The 20846-nt window shown below is 37.5% G+C and overlaps 1 protein-coding gene across 2 annotated transcripts in view; it reads left to right on the top strand.

Moving 5' to 3' along the window:
• dbndd1 (dysbindin domain containing 1) overlaps positions 1-20247 on the top strand; it is a 38352-nt gene extending 18105 nt beyond the window's left edge. For both annotated transcript variants that reach the window (XM_041805093.1, XM_041804336.1), the window contains exon 4: positions 18910-20247. In XM_041805093.1, the coding sequence (XP_041661027.1) occupies positions 18910-19064 (155 nt within the window). In that variant the 3' untranslated portion in view covers positions 19065-20247. The remainder of the gene's footprint in view (positions 1-18909) is intronic.
• Positions 20248-20846: the final 599 nt, after the last annotated feature.

Raw genomic sequence — 20846 nt, 5'->3', positions numbered from 1 at the left:
AGTCTGAAAAGTTAATGTCTTCCTTGTAGTTCTTCCTCCTGTTCATCCTGTACTCTGCTAACCCAATTAAGAGTGGTGCAGGAGCCACATTTGTCAACAGAGCTGTCAATCATAATGTTACATCTGCTCTTTTTAGCATCAATTAACTAATTAAAACTAAATTTCTCAGAAAATGAACACTCTGATATAAACCAGCATAAGACCAAATTATGATGTCAGGAACATTTATTTGACATGTTTTATAGTTTTGATCTTTGTTCCATGCTCCATCAACTAACATGAAGGAAGCAAGATTTATGACTTAATCACATGGACAGAATTGTTGGTACCCCTCTGTAAATGAAAGAAAAACCCACAATGGTCACAGAAATAACTTGAACCTGACAAAAGTAATAATAAATAAAAATTCAATGAAAATTAACCAATGAAAATCAGACATTGCTTTTGAACTGTGGTTCAACAGAAGTATTTTAAAAAACAAACTCATGAAACAGGCCTGGACAAAAATGATGGTACCCCTAGAAAAGATTGAAAATAATGTGACCATAGGGACATGTACAACCAAGGTGTGTCCTCTAATTAGCATCACAGGTGTCTACAAACTTGTAATCAGTTAGTCAGCCTATTTAAAGGGTGACAAGTAGTCACTGTGCTGTTTGGTGATATGGTGTGTACCACACTAAACATGGACCAGAGGAAATCAAGGAGAGAGTTGTCTCAGGAGATTAGAAAGAAAATTATAGAAAAGCATGTTAAAGGTAAAGGCTATAAGACCATCTCAAAGCAGCTTGATGTTCCTGTGACTACAGTTGCACATATTATTCAGAAATTTAAGATCCACGGCACTGTAGCCAACCTCCCTGGATGTGGCCGCAGGAGGAAAATTGATGACAAATCGAAGAGATGGATAATACAACTGGTAACAAAAGAGCCCAGAACAACCTCCAAAGACATTAAAGGTGAACTCCAAGGTCAAGGTATATCAGTGTCAGAATGCACCATCCGTCATTGTTTGAGCCAAAGTGGACTTCATGGGAGACGACCAAGGAGGACACCACTGTTGAAAACAAATCTTAAAAAAGCCAGACTGGAATTTGCCAAACTGCATGTTGTCAAGCCACAAAGCTTCTGGGAGAATGTCCTATGGACAGACGAGACAAAACTGGAACTTTTTGGCAAGGCACATCAGCTCTATGTTCACAGACTCAAAAATGAAGCATACCAAGAAAGAATACTGTCCCTACTGTAAAACATGGAGGAGGCTCTGTTATGTTCTGGGGCTGCTTTACTGCATCTGGCACAGGGTGTCTTGAATCTGTGCAGGGTACAATGAAATCTGAAGACTATCTAGATATTCTAGAGAGCAGTGTGCTGCCCAGTGTCAGAAAGCTTGGTCTCAGTCACAGGTCATGGGTCTTGCAACAGGATAATGACCCAAAACACACAGCTAAAAACACAGAAGAATGGCCAAGAGCAAAACATCGAACTATTGTGAAGTGGCTTTCTATGAGCCCTGATCTAAATCTTATTCAATACCTGTGGAAGGAGCTGAAACATGCCATTTGGAGAAGGCACCCTTCAAACCTGAGACAACTGGAGCAGTTTGCTCATGAGGAGCGGGCCAAAATACCTGCTGAGAGGTGCAGAAGTCTTATTTAAAGTTACAGAAATCGTTTGATTGCAGTGATTGCCTCAAAAGGTTGTGCAACAAAATATTAAATTAAGGGTACCATCATTTTTGTCCAGGCCTGTTTCATGAGTTTTTTTTTTTTTAAATAATAATGTTGAACCACAGTTCAAAAGCAATGTCTGATTTTCTTTGGCTAATTTTCATTGAATTTTTATTTATTATCACTTTTGTCAGATTCAAGTTATTTCTGTGACCATTGTGGGTTTTTCTTTCATTTACAGAGGGGTACCCACAATTTATCAGTCTGTATAGGTTATGCTTAAGCCCATGCAGATGTTGTAGTTTATGAAAGTGTTAACACAAATCATTTAAAAAGACTTTATTAACTTGCAGTTTTTCTGCATCCTTTAGCTTTATTTATTTAAAAAGGCTTGGTTGGATCATTAGTATGTTACTTATATCTTTTGTTTCCTGAGAGAAGCATTTGGCAAATGAAATTTTTCCCTGCTGTCCTTTTATGCTTATCTTCAGTGTGTGTGAGAGAGACAGAGACGGGGGGGGGGGGATGAGCTTTTTATATCATTATAGCCCAGCGGGGTCCTTATAAGGGCTGCTGAGCTGTAATAGTTCCTTCAGGGACTTAAAAAAACATATTTTACAGTGTCATGGATAAAATCCTCTTGAAAATAATGAGGTTAAATGTACATTTTTTAAACTGGCTCACACTGTTTGGTTCTTATGAGAAATAGTTTTATTTATATGCTATCTAGATAAAACTTCATACTATAATGATGTGATTTATGATATCTGGTTAAATAATGAGTCTTAGATAATAATGACATAATAATAGACCTTGTAGCCGTCTGACTTCAAACCTTGTCAAGTTCAAAGTTTTGGGGCGGCAGTAGCACAGTCTGGAAGGACTTTGGCTGGGAATCAGAGGGTCGTCAGTTCAAGTCCTGGTCAGACCATATCTGGGTTTTGGCGTGGTAGCTGAGGTTCCAGTTCACTTCCTGAGCACTGCCGAAGTGCCCTTGAGCAAGGCACTGAACCCCCAAGAGCTCACGGTAGCGCTCCAACAAGGGCAGCAAGGCCATCACTCTGACATCGCTCCATTAGTGCATGTATGGGGGGATCCTGTTTGTGCATGTGTATTTACATGTAATTCAGCCTATGTTTGTGTAGCGTGTATAACAATAGAGTGTAAACTGTGAATTTCCCTCCAGGGATTAATAAAGTATGACTTAACTTAATTTCCACTTAAAGCTAATATACACAATTAATGTAACCTGACACAGGAGGTAGACTGTTCAGCATGTGTATTGTATGGGTTATGTCTCAAATCAATCTGGGTAACAGCCCATACTGGGACAGAACTTATGGAAAAATATTGGTGGGTGATTGAATTCATGTTTCTGATTCATAACAGGCCAATCAGAGTGACAAAACATATGACCTAGTGAGCATGTGCAACTCCAGAGACTGAACTCGAGGCAGTAGCTGCTATGTTGTTGTTAAGTATTATTTATGCAAGCCAGTTGGGAGAAGAGCAAAAGCATCTTTTCCACCAAGAAAAAGGTTAACACTGATTCTTATCTATTCTCTTGGTGTATAAATCTTGTACAGTCTGGTAAAACTGCCACTGTAGCTACATCTGAGCCACTTGTTCTACTGGCAGCCACTGTATGCCGGCTTGTCATACAACTAAACCCCAACTGCAACTGCCACAAACTCATGCCGAGGACGGTCAGAAGAAGAGCAAAATCATTTTTTCTGCCAAGACAAGCTTTCAGTATGGTTCTTTGCTCTTCTTTTAAAAAGAAATTTGGTCTAATTTTTAGGAAAAAACACACTATTGCTACATCCAGGCTGGTCACCATTTTTTACTGGATTGCTGTACAGCTAAATCACACCCTAAGCTACTGCCTTGTTCTCATCAAATGACACTGATTGGTCAGTCTGTTCACAGACCGGGCAGAATTGTTTTAGACTAGAGATTTGCAAGATCGATCTGCTTTATGAAATCTGGCTAATCCATCGGCTTTTCAAGGTTACAATTTATGTACTTTTTGACTCCCATTTGGTGTAAGTTGTACCTGTAGTCATACTTTATCTGTTCTTTTTACTGCTCTTTGACATTTTCCAGCCATCTTTTTATTTGGGTTCTCTCTCGCTGTCATCTTCTTCTCCGGTCCTTCACATTAGCATCGTTCTTGTGTACAGTAAGTCTGAAGAGTCATGAAAAAGTGACAGTCTAATTGACAAGTTAATATGATTAGCAAATATCCGACATCATCCAAATGTCTCCAGTCCTTGGACACTGTTTTTCATTCAGCACTGAGATTTGTCACTGGCTGCAATCATCTCACCCACCATTGTGAATTGTACATGAAATCAAATTTGCCTTCTCTGAGTGCATGCAGATATGCACATTGGCTGACCCTAATTTATAAGGCTCTTTTAGGCTTGATTCCCCCTTATTTGTGCACTTTATTGCAGAAAACAAGCAGTTGCTATGCCTTGCATTCTTGCACCTCACTAGTTTTATCTGTTCCTAGGGTAAGGACAGAATTTGGAAAAAGAGCTTTCAGCTTTGCTGCCCCCTCTGCGTGGAATACTTTACAGACCAAACTGAAACTCTCTGAACTTATTCCACTTGGAGCCTTCCATTCTGTCCTGAGGGACAGACAGCGTGAGACCACTGAACAGTGCCTGTGTTTTAAATCCTAAATTGTTGGTTGTTGTTGTGTTACAGCTCCCGCACTTGAAAACACTACTGCACCTCTAAAATTGTATGTTTTAATCTATACTGTCACTTCTTTGTAACTGTTCTTATGACATGTGCTGCTGATCTCTTGGCCAGGTCACCCTTGTGAAAGAGATCCTGATCTCAATGGGTTTGTATCTGGTTAAATAAAGGTTAAATAAAAAAAAAAAAACAATATTTGGCACCAGCCATATGATTCCTGTTTTTACAAGTCAGGAAGACAATATATTATTGATATTTTGTCCCACCCCTTTAAATGCTAATATTCAGAGATATAACAAGAAGGTAAATCCCTCTAAAACATATATATCCTACCAAAATTCATCCAACACAGTATGTGGATGCACATGTAAATGCATATTAAAAGGAGAAACAGTTTAGCCCACATAGCATCATAGCAGCAGGTACTAGATAAAGGTTAGCATGTCTTCACCAGTTTCCAAAAGGAATTTCAAAATCTTTGTCATGTTTTATTTATGACCTGGGAGCCTCATTGTGTATGCAGCAGCGACTCTCTTCTCCTTCCAACACTTTTCCTCCCAGCATGCACTCAGGATTTCAAAATTTAAAGGCCCATTGAAGATGCCTTGTATTCTGTGCACGAACTGTGCTGGTCAAAAAGTTAATATCATCATTAAAGATGTTCAACTTACCTGAGACAGCAGGGGCTGTAATTGTGATGTGCCAGTCTGATTCTCGGTTTCAGACAGACTTTCAGGACTGACACGTTCATTAGGGCCATGGTGATTTATCATGGTGGCCAGAGGCTGATGGCGTATTGCTCAGGAAAGGTTGACGATTTTTAATCCTGTTAAACACACAGCTGAAAAAAATATGGTCAGAAATTCTGTCTCAGTTTTCTTTAAATTTAGAAAGTCAGGACTTTGATTTTCCACTCTGCTATTACTAACAGTTTGTTGTCTTGTAATGTCCAAAATCTTCACCCACATTGTTTCCTTCTTTCTCTCATTTCTATTTATACTAATGTTTCATATCATGCCACAGCTTGTTAATGTGAGTTATGGTCTCTGTGGACCATCTGTGCAGCATGCTGCTGTCTGCAGCTCCACAGCCAGTGATTTAAATCAAGATGTTAAACCTTAAACAGCAGATTCTTTAATCCTGATATTCATACTCCAACTTTATATGTCAGATGTTTAGTCACCAGCTACCTTTGAATGTATCAAGCTTCATTAGAGTAACATTTCCATCCATTCTGATGGTGTTATGGATATAAAACCTAGCTCAGTTTAAAGGCTCCACCAACCCCTGAGGGACATCTCTGCATTTTTACCTGCTTGATTCTCCATGTTCATGAACTCATCAGCTTATTAATATATACTGGTTTAATAAAATAAATTATTTGTTAAATTGTAATTTCTTGACTGACCCATATATAACTTTTTAAATGAATAACGTAGAAATCAATGCACAGGATGATCCAGAAATGGTGACAATTATTTTCCTGCAGCAGAGTTTTCTCCATCTCCACAATGCTCTGCACAAATGAAGCAGAGCATCAAAGTCTAGTAGATAATGCTCTGGAGTAGAGATGTGTAATAAAGCCATACATTATTTTGTTAAATAACTTGCAAAGAAAGCAGCCTTTTGACCTTAATTTTGGTCAGCTTGAAGAAAAATTGGGCAAGATGTAAGTGGAAAAGATTTGATCTCAGTCTTGCTAAAATGTCCTGTCTGTGTGAGTTCATTTGTCCTCCCATAAATCAGTTTTGTTATCAGCCTTAAATACACCACATTTTGGGAACTCAGATAGCCTAGCATAGTTACATCATATACAAGGGATATGCAATACCTGATTTTTGTCGATATCAGATATGCTGATACTTACAAATTAATTTTAGCCATACCAATACCGATACTTAGAAGTAGTTTTGATCTAAAACTTAAGTCACTGACGCAGGTCTGTTGAACCAGGCCAAAACTCCACAAACTTATTTGTTTGTACAGTCATTATTTACAGCTGATATACAGTACATTCAGCAATTATTTAGACTCCCTTCACTTTTTTTAAAATTTATGTTGCGGCCTAATGCTACAGTCATTCAACTTTGTTTTTTCATTCTACACTCAGTACCCATCATGACAAAGTGAAAACAGAATTTAAATTTTTTTTGCAAATGTATCAAAAATAATAAAACTGAAATATCACAAAAGAGTTAACACCTTTTACAACAACACTGGAAATAAATCTCAGATTCCTCCCATTTCTCTGGCTCTTTTCTGAGATGTTTTTACACCTTGACTGGAGCCCACATGTGGTAAATTAAATTGATTGGACAGGATTTGAAAAGCCACACATCTTTCTATAGAAGGCCTCGCAGCTGACGACACACGTAAGAGCTAAAAAGCCATCAGGTCAAAGGATACAGTGTGTTTTGATTTTACTTCCCCACAGTCACATTTTGCCTGACCAGTTTTATTCCTGCTGTCTCTGACATCACCATATCAAGGTTCCTTCGTCTTTTATTAGTGACAGGACACAGCTGCTCGTAGCCAGGTGTAAGAGAAGCAACAGCCAAGACAATTTATGTCCAAGGTTTCTTTTGTCTGTTCTGCTCTCAGCTAATCAAGATGAAGTCCTGCTGCCAAAAGAGGCATAGCCACTGTTATGATAAATGATTCAATTTACACAGCCTTAGATCTGTGAGAGGAACTAAGTCCCTAACAACGCCTGAATGTCTGCGCACTTACAATGACATATTTATATTCTGATGTAACACCTAAGCACCATGTGTCAGTCACGCTGGTTTTTTACCTGCATAAATCATGGATAGAAATATGTCAGCCGTCCGTGAGCAGAACAAACTTTTCTTCCTTGTCAAAGTCTTGAACCTTACAGACTGAGAAGCATCATTTTTGCAGCTCCTCTTTTCATACTGTTTCAAAATATCTGTAACTTGTCTAAATGTGAGTGGTTTTTGTGTCAGTGCAGACGCAGTCCTCCCTCTCTGTCACGCTCTGCCTCTCAGCTTGCCTTTTTGCTTCATCCCGACTATCTGCTTATCCATGCTGACTACAGATAGGGCTCATCTAGCAGACTTGATAACATTCCCAAAAGAACACAGTGAATGAGATGGCGTGGAGATACAACCGCTACAAAGACTGTAGCTCATAGGGTTGCACAAAATTGACTGAAATTATGTAAAAAAGAAAAACAGTTGATACTCATTATGTTTCAATATGTGTAGCTTAGCAGGCAGGGTGTTGCAGCAAGCTGCTTTTAGCATCAGCATCTATGACAGGTTAACGTAAAAACGGTCAAAGTCAAGCTGAAGTTGCAACACTTCTTTTTATGATAACACTTTATTTGAAGTTTTATTCATAAGACTGACATTATGCTGTCATAATCATGACATGACACCTGTCATTAACATGAATAGGGCATCATGAATGTTGCCATTTTTACACAGTGGCATACCTTGTTTTTTTTCTTATCAATTTCCTGTCTAAAAATCCAACCAGGCTTACTGTGAAAATCAGCATTCTTAATCATAGTGATAGTGATTTAGGTTATCTCAAACTGCAGATCTTTGTAGTTCAACACGTGGACAGAGATCTCTCTGGGGCTCTAGCCTAGACCAGAGTTGGCTCTGACAATGAAGAATGACTCCTGTTGTTCTGACAGACAATAGCATAGGTGAATGAGAGAGAGGATTTATCCTGTTCCATCAGGAAATCCCTCTCCATCATCCAGTTCTTTCATTTCATGCATGCCATTATTGAGAAGTCTAAACATCACTGCTGGGCTATACTAGTTACATATTCTAAACAGAGTTACAGTGAAGGTCACGTAATGGAAGCATATATAATTTTCTATAATGTCATCAGTGAGTTCAGGGTTAGGGACAAAGACAATTATTGTAATTTTATGAACTCACGTCAACATCTGAATTGCTAATGTGGTTGTATTGAGCTGACAGTAAGACTCCATAAGAAACTGCTGAGTAGTTTTGTATGTAGGTGAAGAGGAGAGGAGAGGATGGGTTAGCGGGTTCATGCTAAATGTAGGTTCCTGAATAATTCACTCTCCCCGCTGGAAACAAGGCCAGCCCTTCAAAGCCACTTAGACAGTTATAACCTGAGAGCTGCACTAGCACAATATTTTAGATATTTGTGTGTTTTGTTTGGTTTTTTTACACTGCTGTCTTTCTTCCCCATTTTCCCATCACTTGTTCCCATGTTCCTGTCCTTCACTTTTAACCATCTGGCTGCTTAAAGTCTGACTCAAATTAACATTCCTTTGTGTTTACTTCAACCAAAAACTAGTAAAACTGTTCAGCTGGACTTTGCATCTAGAACCCAGAGAACAGATACAGCAAGTCTCTCTTTCTAGAAGAGCTTCGGAGCTACAGAACAGGTGACTCTCTCCTGCACATTTGTCCTTTGTATCACACTGAGACAAGCTAGATCATGTTCATCTACATCCCTAAAAACCACAGAAATAACTTGTGACCCATTGCGTTGACTGTTGATTTTCACTTGTTAAGAAAAACACAGAACTCCACACAGGGTGTAGGGAGAGTGTATGCTAGGGATGGGCAATATGGATTAAAAAATGTATCACAATATTTTGCTGTATTTATTGCGATAACGATAAATCACAATAAAAAATAGATAGCACCATTCAACACGACCATTTTGGCTAGGTAAAATGTATCAAATGGGCTGATTAACTACACCAGCTACATATAAGTTAGTGCTGGGTATTGCCACTGATTGCCTGAACCGATTCAATTCAGAATCTTTCTCAAGGCCCCGATACGATTCAGTTCTCGATTCAATTCAATTCAATTCAATATTGATTCATGTTGTGATATTTCAGTAAAAAAAAAAAACTAAATTGCTTCAACATTTAAGAGATTCAAAGAGAAATTTAGTTGGAAATAGTAAAAAGAATGTTCCAACTTGGCACATTATTAAAAATATCAGGGTTTGCATTAAAAAATTGTCCCTAAACTAGAAGTATTTACATCACTGTTTTACCTCCATGTGGCTCATCCTGGATATGGCCTCTTTTGTCCAGTTTGCCTCTGTCTTTGTAGTGTTTGAATCCAAAATGCAGTCTGATATCCTCTTTTAGGTCTGGAGGTCCCTTCAGTGGAGCAGAGCTGCCAGGCTCCACCATGTTTGTTTTTACAGAGATAAGTCACTTACTGCAAGTCCAAGTTGAAACTCTTGTTATTAAATTAATAAAAATAAAAATAAGTAAATTTGATACATTATTTTTAATTAAGTTTGATTAAGTCTATAATGTATAATTACTCTGAAGCTTATAGTGTGGTAGTTGTAGTAATAGTCACATTTTCAGATATAGGGCATACAGTGTGGTGTTTTAATGTTTACCTGTCCCTCCACCATACACTTCTGTCTGTCTGTCTGTCTGCTGTCTGTGAGCTGTGTACTATAGATAGACACCTATGCACCTAAAAGACAGAACCCACTGCGCTGAAAAAAAAGAAACATGCATCATGTTATCCATCATATTCTGTACATTTTTACCTCTGCCAAGGAGGTTATGTGATCGGCAGGGTTTGTTAGTTTGTAAGTTTGTTTGTTAGTTTGTTTGTTAGCAACATAACTCAAAAAGTTATGGACGGATTTTGATGAAATTTTCAGCAAATGTCAGAAATGGCATAAGGAAAAACTGATTAGATTTTGGGAGTGATCCGGATCACAGGATTTTTTTTTTAAAGGATTCTTTACTATTGGGAGACAGGGCTAATGGAGGAGGTCTGCACTCTCCAAGTGCTTTTCTAGTATGTTGTTGTTAATGTTATATTATGCTAACTTTATAGAAAATCTACATCATATATTTCTAAATATTAGACCAAGCGCTCCGTCATTTCCTCGAGTAAACGATGGGGCTATAGTTTGCGCAGCTATGAAATGAAGGGATAGTGGACCGTAAAATAAAGCACACTGCAAAAAAACGTTATCTGCTCCACGTCTAATTTCCTGTAACCAAACCATTTCCAGATAATGGAGGTAGCTCGTCATTTAGCAACAAACTCATCCTCTGTTTCATCTCCGCCTTCCGCCATGTTTGTTATGCATCTGCACTTAAGTTACGAGTGTGTCGCAGTGATGACATATGTGTGCGCGACAGTTGCAGACACATACATCATCAACCATAGTTTATCGTGTATGCAGGATTAAAAATGGCAGTGTCCAAAAAATGTACAGTTTCTCATTTTATTTAACTAATTCATGTAATATATATTTTTTCAGTCAGGAACAGTCTGGTCATTATACCATTTTACCGCAAAATGGATATACAGTTTTACTCGGCTGAAAAGGCTCTGCTCAAAAGATGCTCCCTGGATTAGGCAAGCAGCATGTTTTAACTTTCCAGGGACTGCATAGCTGGAAACCCCCATATGGATGGATAAGTTTATGACAATGTGTATTGAATACAGAAGTGTCAAGTAACGAAGTACAAGTATTTTGTTATCTTACTGAAGTAGAAATTTTGGGTATCTATACTTTACTGGGGTAATTATTTTTCAGCCGACTTTTTACTTCTACCTCTTACATTTTCATGCAATTATCAGTACTTTCTACTCCTTACATTTTAAAAATAGCCTCGCTACTCCTATTTCATTTCAGCTTGTTTTCATTCCGGCTTATCATTGTTCAAAAAAACACAAATAAAAAAACAAAAAACTATCCAGATAAATCGCGCCATCTGGATAGAGTGAATTTGATTGTGGTTTGATGAGAAATATAGGCATAATACCATTCTGACACCCTGTTGGTTTGTACGCGATCCATCACACCTGGAATGGAAGGAATGGAGGATGGAATGGAATGGTGGAGTAGAATGGTAGAATGGAATAAAAAGTATAATGGAATGGAATGGTAAAATAGAATAAATGGTATAATGGAATGGAATGGAAAGTATAATGGAATGAAATGGTAGAATAGAATGGAATGGTAAAATAGAACAAATGGTAGAATGGAATGGAAAGTATAATGGAATGGAATGGTAAAATAGAACAAATGCTAGAATGGAATGAAATGGTAGAATGGAATGGTAGATTGGAATGGAATGGTAGAATGGAATGGAATGGTAGAATGGAATGGAAAGTAGAATGGAATGGAATGGTAAAATGGAATAAAAAGTATAATGGAATGGAAAGTATAATGGAATGAAATGGTAAAAAAGAATAAATGGTAGAATGGAATGAAATGCTAGAATGGAATGGAAAGTACAGTGGAATGGAATGGTAAAATGGAATGGAAAGTATAATGGAATGGAATGATAGAATGGAATGGAAAGTATAATGGAATGGTATGGTAAAATTGAATAAATGGTAGAATGGAATGGAATGGTAGAATGGAATGGAAAGTATAATGGAATGGAATAGTAAAATTGAATAAATGGTATAATGGAATGGAAAGTATAATGGAATGAAATGGTAAAAAAGAATGAATGGTAGAATGGAATGGAATGCTAGAATGGAATGGAAAGTACAATGGAATGGAATGGTAAAATGGAATGGAAAGTATAATGGAATGGAATGGTAGAATGGAATGGAAAGTATAATGGAATGGCATGGTAAAATTGAATATATGGTAGAATGGAATGGAATGGTGGAATGGATTGGAAAGTATAATGGAATGAAATGGTAGAATAGAATGGAATGGTAAAATAGAACAAATGGTAGAATGGAATGGAAAGTATAATGGAATGGAATGGTAAAATAGAACAAATGCTAGAATGGAATGAAATGGTAGAATGGAATGGTAGATTGGAATGGAATGGTAGAATGGAATGGAATGGTAGAATGGAATGGAAAGTAGAATGGAATGGAATGGTAAAATGGAATAAAAAGTATAATGGAATGGAAAGTATAATGGAATGAAATGGTAAAAAAGAATAAATGGTAGAATGGAATGAAATGCTAGAATGGAATGGAAAGTACAGTGGAATGGAATGGTAAAATGGAATGGAATGGAATGGTAAAATGGAATGGAATGGTGGAATGGATTGGAAAGTAGAATGGAATGGAAAGTATAATGGAATTGAATAGTAAAATTGAATAAATGTTATAATGGAATGGAAAGTATAATGGAATGGAATGGTAAAATGGAATGGAAAGTATAATGGAATGGACTGGTTGAATGGAATGGAAAGTATAATGGAATGGAATGGTAGAATGGAATGGAAAGTATAATGGAATGGAATGGTAAAATAGAATAAATGGTAGAATGGAAATGGAAAGTATAATGGAATGGACTGGTTGAATGGAATGGAAAGTATAATGGAATGGAATGGTAGAATGGATTGGAAAGTAGAATGGAATGGAATGGTAGAATGGAATGGAATGGTAAAATAGAATGAATGGTAGAATGGAATGGAAAGTAGAATGGAATGGAATGGTGGAATGGAATGGTAGAAATGAATGGTAGAAGGGAATGGCCCCTGTGGTGCAGCCTAAGCTTTTGTCCTTAATGGCATTTTTTTCCCCTTACATTACTTTTACTTTTATACCCTAAGTAATTTTGAAACCAGTACTTTTATACTTTTACTTGAGTAAAAGCTTGAGTTGATACTTTAACTTCTACCAAAGTCTTTTTAACCCCTAGTATCTATACTTCTACCCGAGTAATGAATGTGAATACTTTTGACACCTCCGATTGAATACAAAAGAATGAGTTCAAAAGCAATAAATCCATAGTAGTATGAATTTGAATATGAATATGAATATGATGGTGCAACAAGCTTTGTGCTATAAAGGAGGAGGCTGGGGTGTGTAGGTGTGTTATGGGGACCTCTGAGACCAATATAAACTTGTCTTATAAGGGGAGATTATGTGACCTTTAAGAGGAAGGGCTGGTTCCAAAAAAGTCAGAATAAAAACTCAAGTTTTAGCCCTATAACAGGCTAATCACATCCAAGTTTATGAATGAATTCAGTGAGTTATGTGGTGTTATATAGCCTAATGATGTCCAGTGGCCTCCCGTCAGTGCAATAAGTGTAGCTTGGGCTATCTCTCTTCTTTCATTTTCTTTTCACTAGTTCATGGATTCTTGTTGCAGTAGTTCTCCTCTTGGGTGTTTTGTAGGATGGGTTGCCTAGCAGTTTGGATCATGTCTTAAAGCCCCTTGTCTTAAATCATGTTGATGGGTCTTCTGTCTTTGGCGACCTATTTAGCGATTGAATTAGTTAGCTTAGATGTCATTTTGTTGAAAAATCCAGGTCTGCTGCACTCTGCCAGTGGCCTTAATGCCCACGGCTTGATCCCTTGTTGATGTTAGTGTCATTGTTAGCGTCAACTTTGGTTTCATCTTAACTACCATTTGGTTTTTATCTAAACATCCATTCCACAGTTTTTTAATAAGAAATATTCCATTAAGCAGACCTTGGTCTGTCTCCTCACTCATCTCTGCTGGCTGCGTCTGACCCGCTTTTCACCTCTTCACATCCAGCCACATAAACATCTGCACAGGAGGACCACAGGCAGAAATTGTGGTCAAACTTGGTCATATGATTAAATTGCATTATTTTTTAACACCTTAAGGTTCCTAGAATAATGCTGCATTCCATTTACCTCAGGGGTCAGAAGTCGGAACTGGGAATGACGTCACATTCATCTGCAAAAACGGATTTCCCAGTTGTTTGCGTTCCATTTGTCATAACACCAACAAGTTGGGAGAAAATGAGTGTCTCCACAGTTGCTTATTTTGGTTGGATGAAAAGCAACTCTATAATGTACAAACTGGCTCTAAAGTTCAGTTAAAAGAAAAGGATGTAATTTTTTATAGACAGTGAAAATGGAAACTGTCAAAAGCTTTATATGTTGAATTTACTTATATTGTTTGGTAAATATTATATCCCTAAGTGTAAATGGACTCAAAAGTTACCAAAGATACAACAGTTTAAAATGGAAATACAATATTATGAACTCACTACATAGAATAAAACTCAAAAGAGCAATGAAAACTCTAGACATTTGTGAACCCCTAAATATGTTTATTTAATTTCTAGGTACCCCATGTGTATATGTAAATAATGATTAATTTGTATATACACGGGTGAATCATTTAAATAATGTTTGTAAGTATGCATGTATGTGCTTCACATATCAATAAAAAAAAATTAGAAAAATGATGGATGCCGTTCTTGCGTTAGCCTGTCATTGTTTTTAGCAACATTAACCAGTTGCTAGTGGATAAACCTCTAAAACAACACATTACGCAGTACTTCATGTATTAAAAGACTGTTGCTGCACATGACATGCAACCGCAGGGTAGTGCTGTGTCTCCAATTTCTAAAAATGCACTGAGAAACAGCAAAAGGTTCTGAAAACAGGTCAAAATCAAAGTTTTTACTACACTTAAAAGTTTGTGCCACCATGTTGTGACGTTGGTCGGGGTGCTCTGTGTAAGACCGAGTTCACAGTTGTAAAAACGACTTAGAGAGACATTCTATTTGCCACTTCTGTTCAGAAGTCGAAAAACGAGTTGGAATACGAGTTATGATGACAAATGGAACGCAGCATGATCATAAAAATTAACCCATTAACGTTAACAGCCTTAAAAATAATGTAAGTTCTATGCAAATAGTAGCCTAGCTACGTTACAACAAGAACTTAAGTGTGAAAAATTGCCACGTAGCCCCTTTGCAGCAGGTGCAGCCCCTCATCTATTTACCTGCTGACAGTGAGAGAGAGAGAAAGAGTCACCACTTACAAGCGCAAACCATGAGACTGGGCAGGTAGGATTTAGTAAGTAAGTAAGAAATAAATTTTTGATTCTGCGCTGTATAAATAAAGCTGACTTCATTTGAAAATGATTTACAAAACACGTTTGTAAGGAGAGAAGGCTTGTCAAACTAGGCTACTTAAGACGTATGATACTGTAGAACCTGCTGTTTTAAAGAAAATGATAATCCTATGGTTGCCTAAGTCAAAATTATGAGACAATTTTAAATCTTCATTTGTGTCAGTAGTAGTAATGGGACCCAGTAGGACGCCTAATGCAATTGTTGCTGTCAGTAAAACACATGGTACGGGTGAGCTGTTGTACCAGTATGTTAACAATTTGCACCTGATTAAATTAGTTTACTAAAATTGGCAAATTCTGATTTTTAATATTCTCTTTAGAATAGTGCTACCATAAATAAAGTAGATCCACAATATAATATTTCCAGTAAAAAGTTGTCAACTAAAGTGATCTGAACTTTGAAACTCCAGAGATTAAAACAAATCCTACTCCAGCCCTGCTTTGAACTGTTTTATTTTTGCTAGCTTGTGTCTTAAATACTTACTCTTTGTGCACAAATGCTAGGTTTTCACTTTTTTTCTTTGTAATCTTGCAGTTTAAAAAATTTTGACAGCAAAGAAAACTTTAAATGTTACCTGGCAGCCTAATATATTAACATGTGCAGAATAAGCAGATCAGACAAAATCTTAAAATATCAAGTTATACCAAAAAACAGTAATGTAAAAAGCGCCAATGTTGTGTTTAAGACAGTGTTTTTGATTGTGAGGTTTCATCACTATGTCTTAAAGGAAATAATGGTCGGAACTTTATATGTAAGATGCTTTTCATCTCTGATAGTTTGTATTTGGTGGGACATAGTGTCTCCCTGGTAACACAACTTCTAAACAAAGAAAAAACGTATTGGACAACACCCTGATCAATGATGTCACAGCAGGTGTTTCAAATCTGGTGTCAAGGAAGCAACACCTGCAGTGATTATGTCACTGCTCCACATGAAGCCAGAAAGGCATCCTGTAGGGTATTTGGACCATGTTTTAATGACCAATCCCGGCTCATTTGTTGCCTTTGGACTCTATCCAGGCATTTAAGACTTTGCAAATTATAGAAGTTGAAAAATCCATACTTTACTTGTTAAACATTGGTTGGGCTAAACTTAGATTAGCATGGGAAATAAACAAGTTGTGCCTTTCTGGAATGATTTGAAGTGAAAGGTGTTGCTTTTCTGACGTACATAGGAGTGCAGTAGCTCATCAACACAAAAATGGTTATCTACAATATTTGTCGTCCACATGCCTTCACAGGTTTTCTGTAGGAGTGTCTGATATTTCAGTAAAATGAAGTAATGCAGCAACACACTGGCTGAATAATCAAATGGCTGCCAGCCAGCAGCACAGAAGGAATACAGCGTAGCACCACATATATCAGAGTACTCTTTGTATTTGACAGCAATAGAGAGGAACAAAGAGAATATATGCATTATGTGGGAAGGTATGTAAACATCCCTTTGTGTGCATGTGGGATGTTTTTAATCCATATCCATCTGTGTTTTAACTTGATATCAATGACAAAAAAGGCATACATGAATAAAAAACATTGTCCACAGGCTCACTTCTAATGTGTGCATGTCAGAGACACTCCATATGTAAAAGCATAAACCGCTCTCAGCAGGTGTTCATGCAGCTGGCTTTAGCTGACTCCTTCAAGCTGCACAGGAGGTTATCGTCCTCCTCATTAAATTCCAACAGAGACGCCATCAATCTCCTGAGATCAATATGTGTTTTCCACCTCCCCGTTTTCTCATTCTTTTTTCCACATCCTTTGCCTCTCGCAGTCTAATGTGTGAGAGTTAATGGATGTGGCTGTGGGGAGGTATAGTAGCCAGACACTGAGTATGACCTTCACTTCAGAGACCCTCTGTTTGGCTGGTGTGGTCAGTGTGAGAAACAGCGAGCAGCCTGTTCTGTCAGTCAGTCCTTCCCTTTGTTGCTTTGTAGTCCTGATGTTAGGTTGGATATCACCACCCAGTGGTATAAAGAAGAACTGCAAAATGTACCAGAAGAGGTCTTCTCTATACTCCCACATTTCCTGTAGCCAGCAGAGAAAATCAGGTCTAAGCCTTAAGACACAGTGGGGAGCCAGATGCTCCAGTGTTTTTTGTTTTATCAATATTGGCTTGATAAAACAGCTTTTTATGTTTATTATTGTCATTTTGTATTGATCTGCTTTGACTTTCAGCTTGCCATACCCAATCTTGTTTTATATCTCGGTGGGGAATTAATCTCTTTGGTTTCCTTTACCCATGAGGGGTTAAAAAGGACTTGAGGGTTAAAGTAATGCTTGTGGCAGCTTGTTGTGGGGCTGTTTCTTTCCCTTCATTTAGTTCATTTGTATTGAATTTATTTATCCAGGACTGTGTTTCTCTTTAGTGCAATCTTTGCCCCAAAACTACTTAACAACTGCTGTACTGTTTTTTAGCATTTCTGCTTCCTAAGCAGTCCTTTATCCCATCACCACCAGTACAGAACATCCAAATCCAAATCCATTCTCTGTGGAATTACAGTTTCTATCGCTACAGTTGGATATTTTTACGAAATATGTTGGTAAATGATGATCTTGTTGAAGATAGTAGCATTATAGTCTACTTATTATACATTTCCTGTTTCACAAATAGAAAATTGAAACACTACTACCTTTACTTCAGCTGGTCAGAAATTCACATTTACATTTCACAGAACATTTTCCACAGAAAATATTTGTCATCTTGAATTAATAATTTTGCCATACTTTGATACTTTCTGAAACCAGGCATTTTAAAACAATACAATTTCATTATGTGATGATTTTTAGTTTCAGAAATAAATTAAACTTTATCTACACTTACAGGTGCATCCAACAACATTTGAATGTCATGTAAAACTTTGTTTTATTTCCTGTGATTAACTTCAGAGAGTTAAACTTATATAAATTCTAGATTCAATCCACACAAAGTAAAATATTCACTTTTTTGCATTTTGTTCTATAAGCCTTTTCTGGACTGATATTTTGTGATATTCTAATATTTTAAGATAGCTGATTTTTTTTATTTTTGTAAGCCTTAACCTGTAATCATCGACATCATAACAAAAAAGTCATGGAATGTTTCACTTTGTAATGATGAATCAAGAATATATGGAAGTTTCACTTCTTTGATCAAATCACAGAAATTTTCATGATATTCAGATTTTTTGAGATCCACCTGTTTTTCAAAAGACATGCTTAGAAATACATCTGCCAATTATTGCAGGCAAATTCCTGCACACTGTCTGAATTACATTTAAGCAATACTGCAACAATTTAGCAATTGTGAAAGTCTGTAAAGTGAAAGTTACAATGTATACAATTTTTCCTGTAATTTATTGCCTGAAAACTTTACTATTTTACTTTTGTTGCTGTTTTGTCAAATCAGGTTCCACTATCATTTAGTTTTTTTATAAGTATCATCTAAGTCTGGTTTGGTAAAACCCTGTCTGTCTTAATCCTCCATTGACTAAAGGCTTTACATGGGTGCTAGAAAAGCCTCAAGGGTATCTTGCAAGGTCTCTGTTAAAATGTTACCAGCCTAGCTGTGGAGGTCATTGTAAAAATGCTTTAGAGCTGTCAAAAACACTTCCATAAAGAAATAACAATAAACAGTGTTATTGAGGTGAGGTTATGTGAAGTGTGTGAATTTTTTTTTCCTGAATCTGATTTTATGTCATCCTTCTAATCAATTTGTTTTTCCCAGGTTCCCACCAGCCTGTGATGCCCAGAGGAGGCTACATGCGCTCCCCTTCGTGGACACGCTGCAGCAAAGTCGAGCCCCCACGGGAGAGGAAACACCACAGCGATTCGGACACAGCAGAGCCCTTAATGAAACTTGAAAGGTCAAAGCAGCCCTGATAACAGGGCTGAGAGAGAAAAACATCAGAAAGAGAGAGAGAAAGTTAAAACCTAGAGCAGGACAAGCACAGCCAGAGTGAGAACACAAAGCAGACCAATCTGCCACTGCGCTCTCACGTTAACGTTTCATGGTGCTCAAGTTCAGACTGAACTCTGGACAAAGAACTGTGCTCTAACTTAAGATTTTGAGATGTGCACTACACACTCTCTCTTCTTTCCCTCTTTTAAGTACAAACACATGCAACCGTGTTCTTCATGCAAGGGGTTCTTAAAGCACTCTGAGCTGCCATGATGGTTTGAAGCATTGTTTCTGAGTGACACAGAGGGTACAAGGTCAGCCACTCAGGGTGGAAAACAGCCAGATTGGATTGAACATTGTGTGTGTATGTGTGTTGAAGTGCAGAAACTGGGATTCACATTGAATTACCAAGATATGATTCAATGGGAAACACTAAGCTGAGGCTGCTGCTAAACATGATGGCTCAATAATTTTACAGGTTTTTATTTTTTGCTTGTGTTTAAGGTTAACTTGATGAGTGGAAGTGGGCATCAGTAAGACTGTGAGCTGTTTTATCCATCACACCGTCTCCATCTGATTAAAGGATGTGTGCTGCTCCCCAAATGAATACTTTGCACTTCTCTCACTGAACTTTATTTTCAGTGCCCTTAAGAATTATTGGCATTTGGTGCAGAAGACACAAAGATAAACAGACCAAGTATCAAGCTATATGCAACACGCCTCTCTACTTAAGTACACTTTGTGCAGAAGTGCTTTTTTAATTTTTTCAAGCATTTTTTTTTAAAGATGATTGCTTCAAGTTTGCTGTTGCTGTGATAAAAGTTTCCTTTAAAGTTGTTCACCAGACACCAGTGACAGAGATTTAATGAGTTTGATGGATGATACTTGAAGTTAGAGATGAAAAGTTGCACCAGTTGTTAGCTTTGCATGAATGCCAAAAATACAACCAAGTGCCAACAGTTTTATAGTCATGTTTTGAAGATGCATTGAGCATTTGATGCAATATTTCACATCCTTCTAGGCAAAGGTTATAGCTGATTACTTGATTTATTTATCTTACATTCAGCTTTTCTTTACCAGGAGTGCCAATAATTCTGAATGCTGTGACACGATGGATCAAATGTGACACTGGAATGATAGAATAATAAAGACAAGTCCTGAAAATTGTGTTTTTGTTGTTTTCCTTCATTTAATACACTTCATAGAGCTTCAGAATCAGTCTATACTATGTTGAAGGACAAAGTTTATCATGGGCATGTTACATACACAACCCTGTACTGGGGCCTTTCTTTTATTAAAGGGGCTCTATGTAAGATTTTTGCTTTAAAACTTCCCACTTTTGAGTATATAAAGGTGCGCACTTTATCCCGATGTGAAGAATGAGGCTCTTTATGTCTTCCTTGTTTGCCTGTATAAGCCTGTGGAGTCGTTTCTCTGTGAAGAACTCGGGCCGAATTTTCCGCGAAATCTCAACGAAAGTGACGTCGGGTACTACGTAATGCGCGTTGCTCTGTTTATACCTGACAAGGCGTGTTGAATGGAGAAGGCTGCTTCCGCGAGTAAACTACCGGCTAGCTCAGCCCAAACACCCACACAAACTCTGCGAAAACATAAAAAACTAAGACAGTTTTATCTGCTGAAGCCCGTCAAGCTAAAAGAGAGTGTAACCGACGTAGGGGGAAATGGAGGATAAATATCGATGGATCATTTGAGAAGCAGAGGGAGCTATGCTTGGCGCTCGGGACAAATACCGATCCAGATAT

Source organism: Cheilinus undulatus, linkage group 1 (genome assembly GCF_018320785.1).
Source record: "Cheilinus undulatus linkage group 1, ASM1832078v1, whole genome shotgun sequence".
Lineage (NCBI taxonomy): Eukaryota > Metazoa > Chordata > Actinopteri > Labriformes > Labridae > Cheilinus > Cheilinus undulatus.
Note: the sequence above shows the minus strand (reverse complement) of the source record. Positions and strands in the feature narration are given on the sequence as shown.